The sequence below is a fragment of the Spermophilus citellus genome (assembly GCF_964194105.1).
Source record: "Spermophilus citellus genome assembly, chromosome: 2".
NCBI classification, from domain to species: domain Eukaryota; kingdom Metazoa; phylum Chordata; class Mammalia; order Rodentia; family Sciuridae; genus Spermophilus; species Spermophilus citellus.
Genome location: NC_138183.1, coordinates 253,865,634 through 253,877,956, shown reverse-complemented (window position 1 = coordinate 253,877,956; position 12,323 = coordinate 253,865,634). Strand labels below are relative to the sequence as shown.

At 60.6% G+C, this 12,323-nt stretch overlaps 1 protein-coding gene across 4 annotated transcripts in view; it reads right to left on the bottom strand.

The window, feature by feature from the left end:
- The window catches only part of ANO1 (anoctamin 1), a 127,218-nt gene extending 117,162 nt beyond the window's left edge, over nucleotides 1–10,056 (bottom strand). For all 4 annotated transcript variants that reach the window (XM_081278728.1, XM_081278730.1, XM_081278727.1 and 1 more), the window contains exon 1: nucleotides 9,984–10,056. In XM_081278728.1, the coding sequence (XP_081134854.1) occupies nucleotides 9,984–10,041 (58 nt within the window). In that variant the 5' untranslated portion in view covers nucleotides 10,042–10,056. The remainder of the gene's footprint in view (nucleotides 1–9,983) is intronic.
- Nucleotides 10,057–12,323: the final 2,267 nt, after the last annotated feature.

Here is a 12,323-nt window from a genome sequence, read left to right as displayed (position 1 = left end):
GGGCTCTGCGTGACCCCGAGCTCCCCGCTCGGGACCTTCTGGGGTCTGGCCAGGCCGGGGTACTCCCGCTCAGCTCCGAGGGGGCTGCCCCCGCTGCCTGGTGGTCAGTGCCTCCTCACACGCCCCTTAGGCTTCCTGAGTCGCTCTTTGACCATCTGACCGCAGCCCCTGCGGCCTGTCCCTGGGGGGCAGCGCACCTTCCGCAGCTTCCTCCAAGCGGCTTAAACGCCCCCCAAAACATCCAGCCAGTTGGCGACGGGGAGGGTGGTCTCTTCTTCAGTCCCCCGCAGCACGTGTCTGGCTTCTTCACAGTCACAAACATTTTCTCACGGAAAGTCCCTCTGGGGGCTCTGGGTGAGTCCCCTCCTGAGACTGTGCTGCCAAAGCCAGCACCTGGCCACACCTGGCTCGGGACCTTGTCAGAATGAAATGGTGCCAGTGGCCTCTGTAGAGGTCACTCTGGGGCCTCCTGAGTGGACGAGGGGTGGCCCCCACTCCTGCCCTCACCCCCCACAGTCAGAGGTGGCCAGGGACGCCACTGCTCGCTCCCCAGCAAGGCACACGGGTCCCAGGTGATTGGAGCAGAGAAGAAACCGCAGTGCAGACACGGCACTCACCACAAGTGTTGACTGAGCACCTACTGTGTACCTGTCCCTGTACTGTGTGTTGAAGGTTCAGCAATGATCCAAGAGCCATGGTCCCTCCACCTGGGGTGCAGGCCGGAGAGGAGAGGCGGCATAGATAAGGCCAGTAAACTCAAACCAGTTCCATCCTCAGACCCGCTGGTGGGACAGCCAAGCCCTGGGGCAAACGGGCACTTTCTAAATGGTTCCACAGGACGCATCCCCGATCCAGTTTCTGACTGCAGGCGTGTACGAGAGAAATGGGAACAGAACATGTATCCACAAAAGCTTTCTGTTCCTTGGCTTCATTCGTGACGACTCCAAACTGGAAGCAGCCCCGGGCTCTTTCTAGGACAGTGGCTGTCCACACGGGCTGCGTGGTCCTATCAGGAGAGTGCACATGCAAAGGCCCTGGGGTGCGTGTGTGGGGAGGTCTGGGGAGCCTGTCTGGAGTCAGGGGTTGATATTCATTTCTTGGCCCTGGGCCTGCAGGACCAGCAGTCTGGCTTCTACAGCCCAAGCTGAGCCCTGCCGGCCCCGCCCCGGGGCCAGCTCCTGGACCCTCGTCCCATCATAAGCTGAGTATAATCTTTGGGGGTGGGGGGAGGGCACACAAGGTGACTGGCAGGAGTAAGAGCTGAGCATAAGGTGGGACCGGCAGGGTGCACCTCTCCTCCCACAGGTCTAACAAAGAAGGGGCACCCCCAATAGCAGAGGTAAAAGCAAAAATCTAGACACTGCAGGTGCTTCCTCCCCGCCCCCAAGGGGCAGACGGAGGCGCTGAGTCGGGAGGGGACCCAGTGTCCCTCTCAGTCCCTTGTCCCTCACCCGCAGCCCGATCCACGTTCTCGGGCTGGGTGCACCTTCCACACAGCTGCCCCTTCTGGCTGAGCTCGTCCCCTGGCACCCAGCTACAGGGCTGGTGGGGACACTCCGGTGACGGTCCCATGGTACAGGTGTCTCCAGGGCTGCCTTTCTGAGGGGTTTTAAGGATCACACTCTTGCACTTTAATCTAGTTGAGAGCAGGGGGAAGGAGAGGGAGAGAGAGAGTGCAAGCGCACACGCCCACGCGCACTCTGGACACAGAGTCAGCATACCTGACCAGGAGTGCCACCCAGGCCACCAAACTGCTGTGTGACCTCAGGAATTCCACTCAGCCTCTCTGACCCCAGCTTCCTCCTGCTACCACAATGCAGAGGAGGTGGGACCGGGCTGTCCCACTCAGGGGTCTCTGGAGAGGACCCAGGACATCCAATTAATTTCTCTAGGGACAGAAACGTTCCTGTTCCCGTGATTATTATTGAAATCAATGGGACGATTATTTAAATATTTACTGCTTTGAAATGGAAGCCAGGGAGCCCCTGGGCACATGTGATGTGGTGGACATGGAGCTCAGCTTATCTGTCAGCTGGACACTCTCCCCCCGTCCCCTGGCCCTGTGGAGCTGAGCCACGGAGGTTGGAGATGGCGTCCCCTCTTAGTCAGATGCTGTTTGATCTGTAACCACACCGAGCTGCTGTGGCGTGAGGTCTGCACCTCCCGGGGAGGAGCCAGGTGACAGCATCAGCTCGAGGTGTCTGCTTGAGTTTCATAAGTTGATGCGGCTGATCTAGAACCTTCCACGGGCGGGGGGCGGCCGTGGTGGAGGCTTGGCTGGGGGCCCCGAGGCCTGGGTTCCACCCAGCACCTCGAGGAACAGGTGAACCACCCGCCACAGGCCCCTGAAAACACTGCGTACTGCGGACACCAGGCTGACCTTGGGCGGAGCCGAGGAGTCCCCAGCCGGCCGCCCACAGAGGCTACGCTGATGGCCACAGCGCTCCTCCCCGCCTCCCTCTCTCACTCTCAGGCCACAGCAGCCACACCATGAGAAGAGTCCCAACCGCGGGGCAGTCCACACAGCGTCTGACCTGCGCTCCTGGAAACTGTCCAGGTCAACAGAGGTCAGTGTTGGGCAACCGTCACAGCCAGGGGCCCCTAGGCCGAAGGTCACTGCCGGCCCGCCCGGGTGTCCTGGGTGGAACTCTGGGACACAGAAGGGATGAGGCGACGCCCCAGTGTGTCTCCAGATGAAAGCAAGCTGTGAGCAGCGGGGACCAGGTGTGGGCACGTGGGGGCTTCCTGCAGCATCTTTGCAAAGATCTTGACACTAAAACTGTGGTGACCGGAAAAGTCTATCCAGACAGAGGCCAGAAACCCATGGGGGGTTATGACCCAACCCAGTGGAGGCCGCAGTGGGGGCGGGGAGGCCGGGCCTCCTCCCTCCTGCCTCTGCTCCTCGTGGGAGGGGCCGGGGAAAGTGGGAGGATCCCACCGCTCAGGTCAGCACCCGGGAGAGGCCACGGAGGGACACAGAGCAGCGGCTGGTTCTAAAGTGCAGCACACACGGCCATGGAAGGAGTCGGGGTAGTTTTGATGCAACACTATAAACCAAACCAGGCTTCGTGAGTTTTCTCATTGTGTAAACCATCGCGCTTCTCTCTTCTAAAGGGCTGGTTGATCCCAAAGAGGAAGGGCAGACTAAATGCTGAAAAGTCACACCAATGTGTATAGAGGTTCCACCTACTACACAAGATCTCTCTCCACCCGCCCACCACCCGTCCATGCACCCATCCATCTACCCACCTATCTAGCCATCTGTCCATCCACCCATCCATCCACCCATCCATCCATCATCCATCTACCCACCTATCCTTATATCTATTGATAGATGCATGAATTCATCCAACCCTCCACCCATCCGTCCATCCGTCCACCCACTCATCCCTGTGTCCATCCACTCTCCCTGCGTCCACCCTCTCATCCATCCATCCCAGGGAGAGATGAACACATCCGTGCCCCCCCCTTCACTCATGGAACAATATCCAAAATGAAATGTCTTCCCTGTGAATTTGTGTCTTTCTCAGCACAAAAAGGAACCAAATGGCCCGCTTAGTTCTTCTGAGATCCAGAGCCCTGGGCGGGTTCTCTGGCCCCAGTGGGGGACGCTGAGGGCCCCTGCTCTGCCCAGGCCTGGCTGTGAGGAGTTGAGGACAACTGGGACTTAAAATCCAGTGGCAAGGCCAAGCGCACTCCTGCCGTGTGGAGTTCTCACGGGCAGAGGAGCAGCCACCAGGGTGCACCAAGACACACAGGGGCAGCTGAGCATGTGCCGGGAGGGAGATGGGGCCAGGACACCCGGACCCCAGGGAGGGCCCACGCTGGGGACGGGCCACCGAGAGGGCAGAGTCCAGCCAAGGGCCTGTGTGTCCGGGACCTGGGGGCTGGGAAGGGGGGACCAGGGCTGAGCAAGGCAAGTGGGGGGGCCAAACAGCCGGCAGGAGTGGTCAGGGGCAGGGAGAGCGGGCCCCGGGAGGCAGGTGCAGGTCCCCTGCAGCCACAGCCCAGGGCAGAGGAGCCAGGGCCAGCGGCCGAGTCCACCCCCCCCCCGTGTTGGCCAGGAGGCCCTCTGCCCACTGTGGGGACAGGGTGAAAGGAGCAGGTGGGCCCTGGGGAGCGGTGGGCAGACCAGAGTGCAGGGAGGGGTCACCAGCGTGCTGGGCGCTGAGCTAAGTGTGGGGACGCACACCAGGGGACAAGAGCCCGCGTGTGGCTTTCCTGGAGGACGGAGCAACAGGGATCGGGGGCACAGGCCAGGTCAGGACAGAAGGACCTCCACAAAGCCTTGGCTGGCCCAGCGCATCCTGGGCCCCACCGTCCCCTCACCGTCCCCTCACGGCCCCGTGCCCCTCCTCTGACCGACGGCGGGAAGCCCACTGTGGTAAATGGTGCCCTCACACCCGGCGGCCCCCTCGGCAGCCGCCTCCCCACCCAGCGCAGCTCGGGCTCTGCCCAGTGCTGTGTGGGCCTCCGAGGGTCATGGCGGCCAGGGTGGGCAGGACCCCTCCAGGTCAGGCAGGGGGACGGACTCTGGGGCGTCAGGGCAGGGTCTCCCCCGCAGCCTAGGGCGAAGGGACGGCTGGACGGGGCTGCTTCCGGGAGGCCCTGTGGCAGGGTCCCTGGGCGGGCCTGGTGAGGGGTGGGCTGTGGGGTTGGGAACCCAGCCCAGGCGAGTCCCCGTGAACGGCTCGGAGGGGGCAAGTGCCCTCGCGGCTACAGCAACATAGGGAGCTGGGATCACCAGGGGACAGCCCCCGCTACACAGGTCCCCTCCAGGCGCCAAGTACGTGAGCCTGGTAATTTGTCCACCTAATGGCCACGAGACCCTCGTCCAGTGGCGCTGCGAGGACTTTTAGTGCTTCATTAGGCAGCACGAGAGCCCAGCACTGAGGCCGGGGGCCGCGCAGAGGCAGAGACGGGCGCAGGGAGGGACGAGAGCCTGACCGGCGCCCCCAGGGCCTGGCGGGCAGCGGACAGCCTCCACCCAGAGCCGCGAGGCAGCAGCAGAGCTGGGCCCAGGCTGGGAGCTGGGAATGCAGTTCCAGTCCCAGGGCCAGCCTCAGATCCCAGCGCTGGGCTTCCCTCGGCCCCGGCAGAGGCGGGGGCTGTGTGAGTTCTGCACACTCCTCGGCCTCTCTGGGCCTCACCTCCCATGTCTGCCCAACATCACCGACTTCATGAGCAACGTGACAGAAGCGCAGGGCTCGAACCTCGCCTGCACCCCGAACAGAGCCCTTCAGCAAGAGCGTCGGCCCACCCCATCTGTCCGTCGGTCCCTCCTCCCACCTTGCGTGGCCAGGTCCTGTGTGGGCCAGGAAACCAGTGAGACATGGCCGTCCCCAGGCGCAGGCCAAGTGCACCAGGAGAGGCCCAGGGGGCAGAGGCAGTCAACCGGGGGTCGACTTGCTGCTGCTCTCTGGGAGGCCGGAGCTGGTCCCGCTCCCCACAGCAGCCAGGAGGGGGTGGCCAGCATCCTGGGGTCAGCTTAGGTCCCAGAATTAGAGGGGGTGGCCACGTAAGTGACCATGAAAACCCAAAAGGACTGTGAGCCCCCTGAGGTCAAGGACTGAGGCTACTCTGCCTGCCTCTGGCAGGTGGCTACACTGTACCCCAACGTGGGTGGGGGGAACTCCTCTACTGGATTAAGTCATGTATCCAGCTGCAAAGGCAGAGGACAGAGTCCTGATGACCTACACAGCAGAGGACTCACTGTGTGGCCACATCCAGAGATTCAGGCTCTGCCCACAACGGGCTCTGGCCCATAGCTTTAGGTGACATGGTGGCCCGAAGCACGATACCTCACCCACCACATCTAGTCGCAGAGGGTGGAGGGCCAGCGCCTGTCCAGACAGGTGGCTCTCCCCTCTGCATCGGAGGAACCTGCCTCTGGCTCGTGGACTAGCGGTGTCTCTGTCTCCTTGAGAATGCTCACAGCGCGCCCCAAACTCACTCCAGGGTAACAAGCCACGTGCTCCGAGCGACAGCTGGGGTTCCGGTGTGCTCCAAGTGTCACCTTTTGTGATCGTTGTTGTTACCAACATGCTCAAGAGCAAACCCCTGAAGAACAGCTCTTTCACAGTGTGCAACAGGACAACTGGATACTCGGAGGCAAAAGACGAAGCTGGGTACCCACTGCACTCCACAAATAAAAGCCAACCCCAAACAGATCAATGGCCTAAATATAAGAATGAAACCCATAAGACTCCTAGGGACAAACAGGGCCAAGTCTTTGTGACCTTGGATTTGGCAACAGATTCTCAGGGTTGACATCAAAAGCACGAAAAGAGAGAGAGAGAGAGAGAGAGAGAGAGAGAGAGAGAGAGAGAGAGAGAAAGTAGATAGATTGGATGTCAAAAAAAATTTAAAAATATGTGCATCAAGGGACATTATCAAGAAGGTGAGCAGACAACAGGCAGAGTGAGAGAAAATATGTGCACATAATACAACTGATCAGGCCTCAAGATCCAGGTTACATAAAGAATTCCTGTGACTCAGTAACCAAAAGACAAGCACTCAGTTAAAACATGGGCATCGCCCAGAGAGCTCTTTGGAGATGTTTCTCCCACGAAGACACACACATAAACCTATGGAAAAACGGTCGACGTGATCAGTCATCTGGCAAACGCAAACCCAAACCGCAACGACAGACGACACTGCATCCATTAGGAAAAAAAAGAAAGCAGACAGATGACCCATGTTGGTGGGACACGGGGAGATCAGCACGTGCTCTTGCCGTGGGCAGCTGTGTAGGACACGGCCGGCGGTGCCTCTAAAGGTCAGCGTTAGAATGACTGTGAGATGGAGATTTCACTTCTAGGTTTACATCTGAAAGAACTGGAAAGGGTCCCAAACCACATTTACGTGCACATTCCGCTGCAGCACTATTCAAAAGGCCCACGGGTAGAAATGTCCCAAGTGTCCATTAAAGGACAAACGGGTAAAGGAACGTGGCATTTACACACACTGGACCGTTGCTCAGCCGCCAAACGGATGAAGGGGCTCACACGAGGACGGGACGGCACCTTGGACCTGTCAAGTGAGGTGCTCCAGGCACAAAAGGGCACATGACCCCTTTCCCCTGTCCCGGAGGGACCTGGGGCTGGGGAGGGACAGAGAAGGAAGGCGGACGAGGCTCAGCAGGCGGGAGGAGGACGGGGATGGACAGTTACCCACAGCGAGCGGTTCCCATTTGGGGCCATGAATGAAGAGGTTTGGAAATGGTGGGTGGTGGCTGCAAGTTGTCAGGGTCATTAATGCCACAGAACTTGCACTAAAAATGACAAAGATGCCGAGTCATAGATTTCACCACAATAATAATAATAATAACAACAACAATAACAACAGCAGCAGCGGCAGCCCCTCCCGACCTCCAGGCTGCTCCCCAGTCCCTTCGCTCTCCAGTGGCTCACTCCATCCCAGAGCCCCCGGCTCCTCTCGCCCAGATGCCCCGTCCCAAGGGCTTCACTCCCAGCAGTGCCCTGTGCCTGACTTGCATGGCCCTCGCCCCGGCAGGTCACTCCTGAAGAGCACGAGGGCCAAGGCTGCCCTCCACCCAGCAGCCAGGTGGCCCTGAACCCAGCCGGGTGCCTCTGCTGCTCAGGTGCCTGCAGCCCACACCACTCTGGCCTCCGGTGCCTCCTGGTCCCCTCCTGCCCTCCCTCCTGCCCTCCCCACACCCCTGGGTCCTCGTTCCCTCTGGCTGGACCGCTCTTCCCTTCCGCCTCAGGTGAGCCTTCCCAGCCACCAGGTGATGAGCGCTTCCGTCACCCCCAGAAAGCCACGCCCCTTCCTGCCCTCCTTTCCCGGCAGGGGACTTGCTGCCAGCCCACCCACTGGACAGTCATCTATCTGCGTGCTCTGGGGCGTTTCATGAGGTGCCAAGACTTGCCCTAGCTGTGTGCCCAGCTCCAAGGACACAGAATCAGGTGAGGCCTGGGCATGGTCACTGCTGCCTGGGGCGTGTGCCTCTGGAGGGAAGGAAGAGGCCAACAGCGTGCGTCTGCCCTGGCCACTCATCTGCTGTGTGCCCCTCAGTGAGAGCCATGAGCCTCAGTTTCTCTCCCGTAAGAGGATGGAAGCCGACCCGCTTCTCGGGCGAGTGAGGCCCAGGAAGGCAGCCGGACCAGGGCCGCACACTGACCTGCTCGGTGGATTTCTCCTGCCATCTCCTCCTCTCAGGCCTGCCTGTGCTGCGATTCTATGGCTTTCCTGTCTCCTGTCACCTGCAGACGCCAGTGACAGCTACAGGGTGGCAGGCTCTCCCCGGCACCTCGGCACCTGCTTCCGTGGTGACGCACCAGTGGCAAGCCCAGAAGCTGAGGCTGGGACACCAGTCCCAGGACCTTCCTCCGGACACTGGTGATACCCCTAGCATGGGGGGGGGGCAGGAGCCCGCCCACCTCACAGCCAAGATGCAGGTGGGTGGGCCAGATGGCCGCTCCCCAGGAGTGGAGGCTGTGGTGGTCACTGTCCGCGATGACAGCTATCGTCAGATCCTCCACCGAGGAAAGCTCTGGATCCCACACCGAGGCACCACCTGTGCCCAGACCTGAAGACTGCAAAACCCAGAGTGTGGGCCCTGCGACTCACGCCTGTGCCTGGGAAGCGCCCCAGCCGTCCGTCTCGGAAGCCTGCCTGGGCTTCTGCCTGGGGTGGGGAGAGCCAAGAACCTCGAGGAAGTTAGACTAGCATTCTGGGTCCAGTCTTGGTCCCAGCCCCGGTCCACTATGTGGCTGTCACTGTGTCTGTGAGCTGGGGAAGGTTAGGCACCTACCACGCGGCACTGGACCCAAGGCCCACTGCTGGCCAGATGTTCTAGGGTGGTGAGTTGGGGGCCGGGTTTCCGGCTGGTTACAGAGTGGACCAAACGTTCTACTCGTGAGCCCAAGAAAGCTGCTTGGGGAGTAAGGACCTGAGAATGGGCGCAGGAGGGGCAGGACGGGACCCCAAAACGGCAGCCCCAGGCAGCCCCTGGCCTTGTCTCGCCCTCTGACTGATAGCATCTCTCTTTCTCCTGAGCCTTTAATTTGAGAAGTGTACAGTGTCCCTTCTACAAAGAAGCCAAATCTGGCTTTTTAAGAAGTACACGTCAGAATAAGTTTCTCCACCAAGTCCAAAGACACCGGGGGAGGGAGAAGACGGGGAGGGCCAGGAGCACAAGGCAGGCTTGCTATAGTTAGCAGCTCGGGGCACAGTGGCCCTCGGATTGCAGGGCACAGGATCCTGACCCCTGGGCAGGCTCCGAGGTGTAATTACACAAAAGCGAGTACGCTGAGCCCCGCCACCTCACGCTCCCCATTTATTTAATAACCTCTGGGCTGGGAGGGGGAAATCATCCAGGAAACATTGCCTGGGTCATTTATTTAAAAATTATTGGTATAAAAATATCCAGGGTCGTGATTTATGGGCAGGGAATGGCCGAGGAAGTCAGGGACTCCCCCTCCCGCCTCGCGTCCGAGCCCCATCCGTCTCCGCGGCTCCGCAAGGCGCTCTGCAGTTTCCATTATGACTTGGAGTCACACTAGTTACTTTATATCGCAAATAAATCTCCAGAATAGCACGGAAACATTATGTGTATTAATAGCGCCTGTAAAAACATCCGAAAACTCGCATCCGCCGGCCGGAGCGGTGGACGCGGCCGGCTGGGGACGCTCCCCCGGGATCCGGAACAGCCCTCCGCCCAGGGCACCGCTCCCGCCGGCCTCGGGGGCCTTCCGCGCCGCCCCCAGCCCAGCCCAGCCCAGCCACTCGGTCTTTGGTTTGTCCGTGCCCCAGTGGCCTGTGACCGACAAAGCCCCTTCTTTTTCTCCCTCACTGGGGAGCACCTGGGGGGACGACACCCTTCCACTAGAGATGGGGTCTCTGTCCTGCCCCTCCTACGCCCATTAGTCCTAAAAGAGCCGCTGGCCCGGAGCGTCCGAACGTCGCTGCAACCGCGTTTGGGGTCCCTTGCCCCCCCCCACCCGCCCCTGGGTACTCACGGGCTGCAGGGGCTTTCTTGCGGGGCAGCCCCTCTAATCCGATGTCACCCTCCTGCATGGCGCGGCTCGCTGCCGGGCTCCAGGTGTGCAGCGGACTCACGGGCTCTGGGACAGGGGACGACGAAGTCACCCCTGAAACGCTGCGTCGGCTCTGAGGGCCGGGGTCCGAGCCCAGCGAGGTGGGGACAGTCCCCCTCTCCTCCCCAGAGGCAGGACGCGAAGCCGCGCGCGCCGGAGCCAAACTTGGCCGCCCTCGCGCACAGCCGCACTGCTCCTCCCCCTCGGCTTTTTGGTCCGGGGGTCCCGTGCGGCCTCCCCGCCCCCAGGGGGTTACCTGCGGGCGCCGCCCTCGCCCCGCCCCGCGCGTAGCACGACTCCCCGGCGGCCACCGGGTCGCCTCAGCGAGCCGCGCAGACGCTGGGGACAGAGCCGCTGCGCTCGGCCCGCGGGTCCCGCCCGCCCCCGGCCTCCCGCTGCGCGGGGCAGGTCGCCCCTGGCTGCTTGGACCTGTCTTATCAGTCCGGGCAGGCAGTGGGGCCCCAGGCCGGGTGCGGGGCGTGCCCCCGGCCAGGGCCCCCGCGGAGGGGTACTAACAGGGCAGCCCAGGGCGGAGGGGCAGGGGCTGCGCAGGGTTCGATCCCGAACCAGCAGAGTACCTGGCCCCCGCCCCCAGGCGGCAGACTCTAATGGCCAGTCCACCAATGTGTCAGATGAGGAGGCTGAAGCCTAGAGATGGGGGGAGAGCTGGAGGTCAAAGGTCGGTGGGGGTCCCCGAACTTCAATCCAGGGATCTTTGGCGCATGCTCCCCCACCTGGCCTACTGACCACACCGAACTTAGCCTCTGCATAACTCAGAATTGCCCAAGGGGAGGAGAAAAGCCTGTTAATTTGAAGATTCCAGTTAACTGAGGCTGAGAGAGCTTGCCCGGCTTCTGACCCTCAGCCTGTGGCCCTTCTTCCTGTCCCCACCCTGGGCCACATCAGCTGCAACCCGGCTCAGGGCAGGCGGCCAAGGAGACCCAAGGAGACCACGGTGCAGGAAACAGAGGGCTGTGGGCACCAGGGAGTGTGCAGAACCACAGCAAAGGCCCGGCTCCTTGTGTGTGTACAAACCTCACACTTGTGACATCTCCAAATAAATACCATAAATTCTGAAGCAGAACAACCTTAAACAAAACGTTAAGCTGCTCCCTGACCGCAGGAGGGGCCCGGCGGACGGGGGCAGCCAGCCTGACGTTTTGAAAGATTGTCCTATGGTTTCTGCACCCCCACGGGCAGCTGAGCTGGTGCTGAGGACCAGCCGGTGCCAGGACCCTTGATCAGCCGCCAAGTTAACACCCCACGCTGCTGCTTGCCTGGACCCTGGTGGAGGCATACCCAGCAGCCCTGGGGGACAGGTCACATCCTAAGGGAGGGGACACACACCTCAAGGATGAGCCCCCCTGGGCCCTCACAAGGCCTGGTGGGATTGAGCAGAACTTTGAATGAGGTCCCCTGCCGGTTCTTCCTCCTGCCCCCACCCAAGTACTGTCCAGGGGAGGAGGTTCAGGGACAGGAAGACAGTGACCTGCTGTCCATCTGGTATGAAGCAAGTCAGAATCAGGAGCCGAGACATCGGACAGGAGTCCTTCCCCCTGCAGTGGGCTCGCCCAGGAGGCCTGAGGTGCGTGCTGGGAACCGGCATCTGCCCATGGGGGCGAAGGGGGCTGGACAGGATCAGATGCCCTGGGGGTCCCTCCTGGGGGCCGCCTTTACTTCTGAGAACTTCTCCATCTGACCATGTCATGTGGGACTGGAGATAAAAACTCATTTTTCTTGGAAGGGTCTGATAGCTAATGTGATACATAGCAATAGCCCAGTTGTGTAAATACACAGAGAGAATTTTAGAATTCTTACCCTTGGAATGATGAACTATAAACCAAAAGGCTCAGGAGAAAAATGTAAATACATATGGGGGCTATTTTAACATCATCGTTTACCTCTTGGGGCAGGGATGGCCTCTGGTGTTTCGGCCAGCTCGGAGATGCACATTGCTTAATGCAGTATTATGAGCAGGAACGTGTTGAACGGCCATTAATAGAGGTTGGTTCATTCAGATTGAAGCCTAATTTTCTTCTCTTCATTTTCTTGGCTCCAGTGAAGTTGCTTTCGGATAAAACCCTTCAGCGTGTCCAGCAGATGCAGAAACGCCAGGGGCAGACCCAGCGTTGGAAATTAGTGAGTACCTGAACCAGCTCCTTCGAAAAAGATTGGTCTCGGCTGCTATTTTGGTGAATGTGGTCACGTGGGAAGGATGCCAGGCTGGGGAAGGCCGGGCTGCCCAGGCGGCCGAAAGGGAAG